Source organism: Amblyomma americanum, chromosome 3 (assembly GCF_052857255.1).
Source record: "Amblyomma americanum isolate KBUSLIRL-KWMA chromosome 3, ASM5285725v1, whole genome shotgun sequence".
NCBI lineage: Eukaryota > Metazoa > Arthropoda > Arachnida > Ixodida > Ixodidae > Amblyomma > Amblyomma americanum.
In genome coordinates, this window is record NC_135499.1 from 214,713,251 (window position 1) to 214,725,654 (window position 12,404).

A 12,404-nucleotide genomic window follows, 5' to 3' on the forward strand; every position below is an offset into this window, starting at 1 on the left:
ACAGTTCATATTTACACCGACTCCCGCGCCGCCCTTAAACAGCTTAAGGCTGTTCGACGGACGTTCCAGATTTCAGAATCAATTCATGTGCTCTGCGCAAAGTATCCATGTCCTCTGCGCATACACTGGATTCGCGGCCATGCCCAGGATCCACATAACATTCAAGCGGATGCTATGACTCATCTTCATACATTAGACGATCCGCCACCTTCCCCTCTTCCCCCAGATCCGTTCCTGTCCCAGGTTTCCGATTCCGAAGTTCTGCGCCAGCGAACACGCGCTCTAATTCCTCCGTGTTCGCACCCTTTCCCCCGTAGTCTTACTCGGCAGGAGGAGGTATCCGTGAGCCGGATTCGGGCAGGGGCGGCTCTGACACCATCTGTCCGTCATCGGTGACGTGCCAAAGATCTGCCAGCACCTGACAGGTGCCCTCACTGTAGCGCTGCACCGGACATTTGTGATGTGCGGCACTTGTTGTGGACGTGCCCAGCGACGGCTGCTATCAGAAAATGGCTCCTCAGGGAGGTGGGCCTGCGGTGGAACCGCGAAAGTGACTACGTGAAGTGGACTATGGACAACCGTTTCATTAACAACCTCTGCGACTACCTCAGCGCAACGGTTCTTCACTCCTTTTAACTTTCAATCCCGTGCATTCCTTCCCCCCCCCCCCCTCCTTTTTTCAACTTATGCCTCATGGCACACTTCTCGAATAAAAAAAAAAACATACCGCGAAAAGCGCGCCAAAACTAAAGGCGCCAGCATGAAGCAAAGCCGACTTCATTAGCTAGCCAGACGAGCACTCGAGCCAGCGTTGACTGACCTAGAAGCAAAAAAGAGCAAAAACAATCCCGGTCCGCCGCCAAGCTCGCGGACTGACAAAGGCGCTCGCCTTTTTCACTCGGTCCGCGGTCCGGGCCCGGAAAACTCCGCGCAGCCCGCTCAAGGTCACTCAGAGCAGTGACGTTCACGTCACGTGGCACGCGGACAGCGCTGACGCGCCCGGACCATCCGCGATCCTGTCCGCTCGTCTGAGCCCACCTTAACGGAACAGGAGACTCCAAAATGCGTTCTTCAAAATATAGTGTTTCCAATGCGACTCACTTGATGGTGTGTGCATCGAATATCCACGTTTCTCGAAAGTCCTTGCGTTCCTCGTGTCCGAAATCAAACTTTTCTCGTCCTAATGTGTCTGTTTCTCGTGGAAGCTCGAAATCAAATGGTTCCAAAAATTGTGCCGAATACGTGATGCCGAACAAGCTAGGTTCCGCCTTGCCCAACCAAAGGCGACTCTCCCGGTACGGTATCTCCCTCTGTAGTTGCACGAATGGCGGAGACTCATCTGCAGTGGGCTCAGCGCCTGAAAGGAAAGCAGACGATCTCATGGGTTTGTTGCTCATCTAAGTGAAAACACTGGAAGGGCAGCGTTCGTGAAATAGTGCATATGGCATACCACCCATAGAATTTTCTTGATGATGATGATTTTACTCCTATGGCTTAAATTACTATAGACACCAAATTTTTCTCACTTGTTTACTTCTTTAAAACGATGCGTTAGACATTAGTATATGTGAAGCAACCTGTGGTATTGGTGTACGACTGCGAAAAAAAATTATAATGGCATTTCTTCTTGATGCTGTTTCGGTATCGGTTTCATCAGTCGAATAATGACTGTGACGCGTAGTTTGTGTTTAGGCCACATACGGCATAAAAAATCGACTATATAATTGCTGACAGGTCATTTTTTGTCATTCTAGGTCTTGGAAGAAGCTGGATTAAATGTCGTAGTGAATTAAATCACATATCGATTATATTAGTTTTCCTAGTGGATCACATGACCAAAACATCAACTTAACGTTACAGTTGTCGTTCGGTCGATGAAACCGAAACCGAAGCAGCGTGAGAGAAGAAATTCAGTTAAAAATTATTTAGCGGTTGTAGGCAAATACCACCCGGTAATCCATGTATTCTAATGTCTAACGCATCGTTTGACAGAAGAAAAAGTGCTATAAGATTAGGTGTCTATACTCCTTTAAAGGCAGCCTGGCTAAAGAACGCCCTGGCTAGCATGTTTGATTAGCACAATATCGAGTCAAAGGCCTCTTTTTAAATTGGCGTTAAAAACAAATGTGGTTGTGCAATTATACCCCGCAATAACGCTAGGGCTTACCTCAGTACATGGGACTAGGCCCTTATTTATTATTTATTTACATATAACCGTGGGCCGAAACATATCCTTATAGCACAGGGTTATGGCAGCAGATTAGCAACATAACATGAAACATTTTTAGAATTATAATAAACTCTGTTCTATTAACTAGAAAAGAATAAAAATTAACTTCGTTAGCAACGCTTGCTGTGGATGCAGGAAGGTGGTTCCAATTATGCGATGTCTTGGGAGCAAATGACAGAAGTATTGTGGCATGTCAACGAGACTACTTTGCGATGGTGCTCACAGCGAGAGGATACTTAAACTGATGACACGATGAAATCTTGGGCTAATGTGGGAGGATGAAAATTTTATGAAAAAGACGGAGGGCGAAAATATTTTCTGCGGGCGCCTAGGCTAGGAAAGTTCGAAACGGATTCCACTAAACTTACGCTCGCAGTGAGGTTGTGGTTATAAACGTGCTCATTATTTTAACAGTTTCTTGAGTACGGATTAGAGTAACGTAATTAAGGTCCACAATCGAGGCTGCGCCTTCTCATTTCGACCTGGCTAATATTTTGTATAACAGGAGTTTTAATGAAAAATATGCAAATAAGTCGATAATTGAGAAGGAGGGCATAACATTTCATATCTTGATGGCACCAACATCTTCATAACAATGTCTGAAAAGCGTTGAGTGGTATCACAAGGCTCTAAAAATGATATCGCGAAGCTGGATTGAGACTGAGTGTATATAGCTTGACGTCGAGTTTTATTGTCAGGTTGTGGGCTTGTCCCGAAGCGCTGCACATGAATCACGTCCAGAATGGGCTGTTTTTGCTTAAATTCAGTTCGTGAACATCCGCTGTTGTTTATGATTATCACATCCAAAAGCGAGGGAGGGAAAAAGAAAATTGTATCGCGCTGTGCGATCCTGTTTGAACGCATATGGAAACCGGCCATGACAGCTCGTATCTACGCGTTACGCATAAAAGCTGCGTTTTTTTCTTATATAATGTTGGTTGGGTAGCTTAAAGAAAAGCCGAAATCTAAGCGGTGCCATAGGAGTTGGTGCCAAAGCCAGCGCTGATGCCGATGCTTAAGTTTATATTTTTGGACGCCAGCGGCGTAAACTACGCAAATGAAATAGGGCGCTACAGAAACCATTTAATGACAGCTGTGAGCGCCGCACTCAAAGCCAAACGAATCGGTGACCGAGGTGACCTGAAATAACTTCGCAAATTTCCCTGGTGAAAAAATTCGCGTCGTGATTTTTCAACCGTCTTTTAATTATCCAAATGCGTAAATTTGGCTGCGGAAACGTTGCTTCTTCAAGATGCAAGCCGCCAAAATTCACTCTGGCAATTTGCAAACAGACCTGATGCGAAGCACTTACTTTCATTAAGTGAGCTAATGAAGTGAACGATGCAGATATTCAAATAAATAAATTCTTGCCTAATGGAGGAGTACTTCTTTCCTTCCCGTTAACTTCAGACACTTTGAGGCTCTATTTCAAGATTTCATGAATTTGGGCACATAGCATAATTATGCATTTTACTTAATTTTATGACCTATAAAAATACCTTAAATGAAGTGCACCTTTCACCCTGCATCCGAATCAACATTTCCTGCAAGAACACAATCCGACCTGGATGGAAAATTGACGCCTATCTGCGTTCCCTCGGTGGCTAAAGTTTCCTTAAAGGAAATTGCATACGCAGCGGCGTCCCTTTTCCATCTAGGCTGCCTCGACAAACCCGGTGGTTAATTCCGGGACCTACGGGGAACTGCCGGCGGCCCTGAGTAGCGAGCCTACCCCGGCATGGGCTGGGAATCCGGGAAGCTGCGCGTTCTTATCGAATGAAGTGCATCCTACCTATTGCGCAGCATCGGGAGAAGGCATGAATACATTCCACAGAGGAGCCGTGCATCGTCCTTTGGTGCTCGTTGCATCTCAGCAGAGACGGGCCTGTGCGCAGACCTTGGGCGCAGCACTCGCGCAGTGATTCGTCCTTGAACTCTTGCACTGTGGCCGCGCACGTATACGGGAGGGGGGGGGGGGGGGGGAGAAAAAGATGTGTGCAGTAATCAACGCAGGAAAGTCATGATGAGTATACCCTCCCCCCCCCCCCCCCCCACACACACACACACACGCACGCACGCACGCACGCACGCGAGATGCGCAAAAACGCAGTGGATAGAGGTGTAAAGGTGGTACATTAGTGACCAAGACGCGCTCACTGCAAAAAAAAAAAAAAATCCGCTCATCTACGGAACGGTCTCCCCTACGCTCATTTGCATTTGCGGCGGCCGCAAGATGTGCGCCGGCAAATGCTAATCCGTTTGCGGGCTTCCTTTGCGGGCCGGTAAAAAAAAAAATGGTTGGTGTGTATGTCACTGTAGCAGCACCATTGCCGATGGCGACGCAGTGCAAGATGAATCAGCAGCTGCTGCGCCGAGCGCGTGCTGTGGCCTTAATTAGTGTTGGTATTCAAGTGGTGTGGCCGCGCCGGAGAAGGGACAAGGAAGTCAAGTCGGAGACGTGGTTACGGAGGATACACGGAAAACTTTATAGAAACTATTTACACTTTAACGCGTTTGCGTTAAAGGTCCCGTGTAGCAGAAAAACCGGTGTCGCCATTGGCTGGCGGCGTGGCCGAATATTTAAGCCTAACCAAAAACCCGCGTGCGATCACAAACTTACTTCCGTATTTGCTCATCAAAGCCGAGGAAATGTTCGCCCTGTCTCCGTTAAACTGTATGCATATCACTAGCCTCTGCTGTCCCGTGAAAGTATGCTGAAAATTTGGAAGCTGTTCCAATTTCGTCCCTTTATGAGTCTTCTCCATGCTCTCTGCTGTGGGCCTCTGGGCCTGCATAAACATACAACAAAAGTTTACGGCGAATATTTAGTCAAATACATGCACGACAGAATGCCTATTGAAATCAAAATTACAAGAAATCTGATGGAAAAGCACGAGAAAGTTGAGAGCTGTTTGGCCGCGGGATCCAGAAATCTGGTTTAGTCAAATCAACGACCTTGTGAGGCTTTTTAGAGCGCCCGTATCGTTTTACACTTGTTGAACTGTTGACTACGTGGGAGCACATTGAACACTCTTTGCCTTCCAAATGACACTTGAGCTGCGGAAGTGATGTGTTTTATAAAAGAAATCCGTTAACGACAAGTGCGCATTACAATGTAAGCGCGGTCTGACGAAGATCTGCTCCGTTGACGCGCGGAACCGGCACGGTGTCTGACTTGTGAGTGACGCGGTGCGGTGACGTAGGCGCTGCAGTCTGACGTTTGAGTGACGCGGTGCAGTGACGTGGTCTGCCGCTACCGGCAGTGCCACCATCGATATAAAACGAAGAGCGCGAGGCCCGGACGCTCAGTCTGTGTCCAGCCTTGGACTGGCGGCGTCTTGGACGTCTTGGAGTAAACATCTCTTGTTTCTCTAGTCCGAAGTTGCCACAATGGCGGCGAGGGTAAAGAATGGCACGTTAGCAAGCGGATAGCGCCGCCCGGCAACGCACAAGCAGCATCGGTACGCCGAAGCTCGAGCCGTTCACAGGTGAGGGCGGCAGGCACTGGGAGAAGTATGTCGAAAGACTGGAGCAGTATTTAATCGCTAACGATATTCCGGAAGACAGTAAAAGAGCCGTGTTCCTGAGCGGATGCTGGCAGCCTGCGTATACGCTGCTTCGAGGATCACTCGACCCCACAGCTCAAAGGGTGCCTCGAACTTCTTTCCGAGAATTACTCGCCCGGTCCGTCATTCGTAGTCCAAAGGTGCCATTTCTATTTCCGAGAGCAAAAACGTGGGGAATCCGTAAAAGAAATTGCAGCGGCGCTTCGTGAGCTCGCCGACGGCTGCAGTTTCAGCAGTGAACTCGACAGTCACTTGCGTGATCGGCTGGTTCACGGCATCAACAACGATTCGATTCGCAGAACGCTGCTATTAGAACCGGACTTGACGCTAAAGAAATCCGGGGCGATAGTGACAAGTGTGGAAGCGGCGGCGCGAAGCGCAGTAGAGATAACTGGCAGAGCAAGCGACGCTGCGGTGAACCGCATGACTGAATGGGTGGATCGGTCGCGGTGTTGCCGCTGCGGAGAGGCAGCATCACAAAGAAGTCTGCGAATGCGCAGCTTTGCGCTGTTTTAAGTGCCAGCAGAGGGGAAATAATGCTAAAATATGCAGAAGCAAAGGACCTGTTGGTAGAAAGAAACGCAAAACGAAAGCAGATAGGGGGCACACGATGGACGCATGCAACGAAGATACTGACGACTCCAGTGCCGGATGCGTGTGAAACCTGTGGACGCTGTACGACTGGTGCATGATTGGAGAAAAAGGAAAAGATTCATGAAACCGTGGAACAGAAGGTTCCGCCCATATTCGTGGAGCTGCAGGGGGAAGGCGTAACAGCGAAAATGGATTTGGATACCGGGGCGGTGTTTACGGTCATGGAGGAAGAGAGTTTCGGAGGCAATTCCCGACAGCCGTTCTCAACTCATCCAACGTCAAGCTCAGAGGATATTTCGGGCAAATTTCGCCTGTTGTTGGCAAGGCGATAGTGACGGCCAGTTTCGGAAACAGGACGGCGCGGCTGCCGTTATTTGTGGTGAAAGGGGGAGGAAGAGCCCTCTGGACAGGAACTGGACTAAAGAGTTCGGAATGCCTGTGGATCACCTTGTCAACTTTCATCAGGTGAGCAGCACAGCTGACTTGTTAGTCGGGAAATTCCAGGCAGTGTTTACTGAAGGACTCCATAAAATGGGAGGTGTAACGGCAAATATTCATGTGCCGGAAGTCGTGAAAACAATTTTCTGTAGAGCACGATCCGTGTCATTCGCTTTCCTAGATTTTCTCTCACAGGAATTGATGATGTTGCAGCGTGACTGCATAATAGCTCTGATGCGCACTTCGGAGTGGGCCTCTCCAAAAGTACCAGTGTTAACCTCGGTTACCTTCGGCTCTGTGGCCCAGCAACTTTTGGCTACATCGCGGCAAAATACATGCGCTTTCGAGAAGCTTGCTGGCAAAGCAACCCCTCCAGTGCACGTAACTCGCAGAAATAGCCTAAATTTGTTGGGCCTCAGCGCGGAGTGTACCCGCTTTTTCGACATTATAAAAAGTGATATAGATATTATTTATTTTAGGGCACGCCCCTCACACCTCACTATTAGCGAGAGCACGACAGCAAGGTTCTTGCACTCAGCAGCCTTGGTGTCAGAAAGCTCCGCCGTTCGCCAGCGCTGCTGCTGCAGCCACGGCTGTAGCCATGGGCTGCATACTTTTGACAATGATTGTATAGGTTGTACTGCAGCTATATCTCGAGAACTACTTTGAAGACCATCATTTTCTAATGAATTCGCGCGTTGCATGCACTCATCGTGATAATATTCGTATCTCAACAGTACGCGTCTGGGCACTCGTGGTAAGGCACAAACGGGAGGACATTATGAGAAGAGGAAAAACGCAGGAACAGTGGTGCGAAGTCCAGCCCCTCTCCTCGATTTCTGGCTCGTGGAGAAGTAACGACAATCAGAACAAACAGGGAAGCGCGTAGGTGTGAGTTCATATTTGAGAAAAGCGCGAACAACTGACGGGGAAAACACAGGAAGAAACGACGACCCAGGCGCTGAACTAACAGCTGGGGTTTATTTCGGAACAAGCACAAATAAATACATCTCAAGACCAGATAAAGACACTGCTGTCAAAGAGCCGTGTGACTCGTGTGTTTATCGTGTGACTCGGCTCTTTGAGAGCAGTGTATTTATCTGGCCTCGAGGTGTATTTATTTGTGGTTTTTCCGAAATAAACCCCAGCTGTTAGTTCAGAGCCTGTGTCGTCGTTTCTTCCTGTGTTTTCCCCGTCTGTTGTTTGCCCTGTTTTCAGCTATGAACTTCAGCCAACTCGCCCAACTTTCGGTGTTACGTAGGTGGGAGGTTGAGAAAAAAAATATATGCTTACGGATGTTCGGAACGATGCGACGCATCCTCCTGTGTCGGTTGTCTGCATGAGTGAGAACGTGATTGAAATTATCGGTTTGCCCACCCTCTGCTTGCTAAGTATAAAGCATATATACTTAAACATTTTTAGTAATTCTGTTTCTTACATCATCTCAGGCTCCGATGCGTTGCCAGAGTAAAAAATTCAAGGACAAGTTGGCATTCTGGACGTCGTTAAATTATGCTGTAGGGTTGAACAGCTGTACTGGTACGCGATTTCGCACAGATGTAAGGCGTGCATCATATGCGACAGCTAATACTGACGATGTGGAGAGCGCAGAAACGCCGTCTGTAAAGAGTTGCGCGCTCCGTTATGCTCATGAGCAGGGACTGCATTGGTAGACGCAAAAATATATTCCCTGGGAACCTTTTGATGTGTTTTCTCTTGCGTTCTTCCTTGCAAAAATTACTTTCGATAGTCTATAGACTCTTCATAGCCTTTTGTCTATAAAGTCTATTGACTCTCTATAGACATTTTATAGACTAGTCTACAGGCAATACAAACGCTGTAGGCAATCTATAGATTTATGTCCATGAACATCTAGTAGACTTTCGTCTATAGCCTATGAATAGATAATAGGCAATATCTATAGGAAGGCAATATAGGCTATAAGAAGACTATAGAAAGTCTATAGACAATTTCTATAAGGGCCGTGTTCGAAGTCGCCGGCAGGCGTCGTTATCTGTCGTTTTGTCGTCAGGCGAGATGCACCCAGATTTCTCTGGAATTATTGTATCCTAGCGCAACTTATTCCACGACGTTCAAAACTATCGTATGTTTATAAACACCTTATCTCGAAATTTCTTCGTCACCTTTAAATTCAGTGTCGCGTTAGTTCTAATCTCCGTTGACTGCCGAGTGCACGTGCTGCCATCGCCGTCGCCGAATTGTTTCCGGTTGCTTGTACAATATCGTCCAATAAACACTCTTCGAGTTTGAGGAGGCAGGTGTTAATTCCCGTCTTAATTGTGCACCACCTGCCACCGCCATTACGCGATTTGAGACTGGGGGTGCTGCTAAGGCGTTACCGTGGCGTTTAGGTTTCCTGAGTTGTTAGATGTCATTATGGGAAACTCTTTCCTGAGTAACGGGGAAACTCTTTTCTGAGATCTGAATAAAATCTGCGCAAGTTTTTCACTGCACAGCGGCATGTTCACAATCGTTATCATCAAACGGAATAAATCCACTTAAAGGAACAGCCTTCTCTCTCCGCCAGCCGTGGGCGCGTTATCACAGCTAATTTCCCAATGTCATATCTATAACCGGTATTCAGGCGCCCCTGGCACAGTTTGTATTGATTTGAAACCGGGCTGTTAGCTTAACAAGCCATAGCTTGACCGTCCTCCTCGTTACACGTTCCGTGAAGCCTAATTTTTACTCTTAAATACTACTAGTTATCATTACTATCATTACCTTGAACTTGTTCTGTAATCGACGGTGCTTTCGCTCTGTCTTTTCACAGTACCCTGTCCTGTTTCTCTCCACAGCATGCTGATTCGTCCTGACTGTATGTTCAAAATGCAAAAAAACAGCGCGAACAAACGGGGACTAGACGAAGAATGCACAGGAACAAGCGCTGTTCCTGTGCATTCTTCGTCTAGTCCCCGTTTGTTCGCGCTGTTTTTTTGCATTATGTATCACCAACTCGCCCGCTTATCTATCCTGTTGTATGTTCAAGTTTGCTCGTTAGCCTGAGATGTCGCGTTCCATAGTCGTACCCGTCCTGTGAGTTTTTTTAAAGTCCGCCGCTGCACTTCGCTTCAGTCGCAAAGCATGCGCTGGAAATATTACTTATGAAGGAAATGTCACCAAGAAATCGAAGGTTACAGAAACATTCTCAATTAATTCTCGTCTGTCGGCCTTCCCAATCCAGTACACGAGATTTTATCTTTTGTATGCAGACAGTGAATAACCGCCTAGAGATCAATCCGCTTGCCTGACACCACTTCTGATTGGTACCTTATCATCGCTCCTGCTGATAACAATGATCGGTGTGGAGTCCCTGAAGACTGTTTCCCGCAAACTTGCACAAGCTTTCCCTACGCTCTTGTTACGCTATTCCTGCGTGCTACTGGTATTGGTAGGTGGGTATGTTGGTAGGTGGCTAAATGATTACCCTCCCATTTGCATCTGGGTGGTGACAAGTGTCACCTAGCAATTAATTCCTAGCGTGCTTAATATTGCCGCCAATCTTTGAAGTGTTTGTTCATTCTTCAAATCTGCCGCCACGCCACTTTACCGCTTTGTTTGCGACGCAAGACGCAACTAGATTTATCTCGATTGATCGCAGCCAGGCCGAGTTTTATTTCTAAGTTGTTCTGGAATGTTTTAGTAACTTTGCACACTTTATCTCGAAAGTTCGTTATCAGCTTTAAATTCAGCACGGCCGGCAGCGGCGGGCATTCTGTTCGATGACCGCCGAGCACGCTTGTTGATACACCGCCGCCGAGTGATTCAGTCCACTGTGGGCGCAAGTCAGCCCAATAAAGTTTTCTTTTAAAATACCTTTTGTCCGTCTTCATCCTTCCTGACTGCCGTTACCACTACGTGACAATATCTGCGGATTAGTTGATAATTCATTTCCAATTACTTAACTACTCTTAGTGATTTAGTAATGGGAAACTTAAGCATGTTTCCAATTTGATTGTAGCTTATTAGTTACAAACGTTGACAGTGCGCTGGCGCGCATTCGAAAAGCCTTCTTAAACAATCAGCGGCCCTCAGCTTCTGCTTGGAAATCGGCACCGACGACGACTACGACGCTTTGATGTAGCTGTATTTGCCATATACAGCTGTCGCTGAAAATCCTTAATAGTTTGGAGCTCGAAAAAAGATGCTGACTAGAGCCCGATTCCCTCGCAGGGTGGCTGCGCATACGTGTCACTTCCAGCTGTTGCATACACACTCTGAATTAAACGCCGGTAAACATGGCATTCAGTCGGAACCAGAAGTCCAGATTATTTTCTTGCCTAGCTCGCCGGAGACACCGTGGGCTGCCAGCACCACTACGCCAGAGTTCTCTAGCGTCTGCTCGGCCCTAGTGCCGGCGTCCACTCCACGTCCGAGGTCCTTCGCTTTCATAGACTGCAGCACCTGCAGGGAGAAAGTGTTTTTGCAAAAACTAATGTCGCTAGCATAAACAAGGAATGTCATATGAAGTTCTGTGTTTGTGCCAACTTCTTGGTGCCTAGATATGTGTTATATTTCGAGCCATAACGTCCTATGCCGGCACAGCGAACAATAAGCACTCTTTAATGATATAGTGTGCATTCCCTTGAAGAAGCCGTGGCATTCGCTACCGCCGCTGCTGGGTCACCCGACAACCAGTCCAAGTCCAAGTACAAGTACAAGTGTCTTATGAAGGGAAATAGGAGCACATGGACGCCTTTTATTGATCACACGGGGTAAAAGCTGCATGGACGTTTTTACGGCACAATTTTAGTCATCTTTCCACTCTCGTTACGCTCAGGCAGCCCGCTGCAGCTGGATATATGTGAGAAAGCTGTTCCTAGTAGCTTTTGTGAAGAGTGTTGTGAGATCCAGAAGCACAAAACGCTCACAGTGGTATCGAAAAAGACACAACGGACGCTGACCTGCTACTGAATTATTAAGCATAAAACATTTTTAGCTAGCGTTCTCGGCATTCTATCAAAATACACCCCAAAATCGCGGTGTAGTTGATGCAATTGATGCCGAAACTAACGGCCTCCAAGCCGAAATTTCTCTTCGAATGGTGTCAAGCAGAAAATAACATTCCTAGCGTTGTAAGCGGGATTCGAATCGACGCCGGCGCGAACTGAGCAGCTCTGCTATCCCATGCCTCAGCCACCTCTGCAACGATGCGCGCAACGTGATGTAACAGGTATGCATACCACAGATGCTTCCATCAGCCAGTAAGGCTGTACAATGAAACTGGATGAGAGGAGAGCTAGGAAGTGTATTCTGGATAGGGGGCGCAACTACAACATGGCACTGGAGGAAAAAAGGACTCGGTTGGGCAGGCTGTGGCCGATTTGACAAATTGGGAAGGCAATGCGGCGGCACCTATTGCCTTTCGGCACAATATTATAGCTAAAGCAAGGTGGTCGAATCGAATGCGCCGAATCGATGAACACAGCACAGGTGCTCCGCTCGTACTCCAGGGAAGTTATGGTTTATGAAGCTTTCACGTCCCAAAGCGACTCAGGCTAAGAGGGACGCTGCAGTGAAGGGCTCCGGAAATTTCGAACACCTGGAGTTAAACC

At 47.5% G+C, this 12,404-nt stretch overlaps 1 protein-coding gene across 1 annotated transcript in view; it reads right to left on the reverse strand.

Annotated features, from left to right (window-relative positions):
* LOC144124380 (complement C3-like) overlaps positions 1–12,404 on the reverse strand; it is a 103,893-nt gene that overhangs the window by 70,213 nt on the left and 21,276 nt on the right. Inside the window, exons 9-10 of the mRNA XM_077657008.1 lie at positions 11,130–11,253; positions 1,102–1,357 (exon numbers count right to left, since the gene is read on the reverse strand). Coding sequence (XP_077513134.1) covers positions 1,102–1,357; positions 11,130–11,253 — 380 coding nt within the window. The remainder of the gene's footprint in view (positions 1–1,101; positions 1,358–11,129; positions 11,254–12,404) is intronic.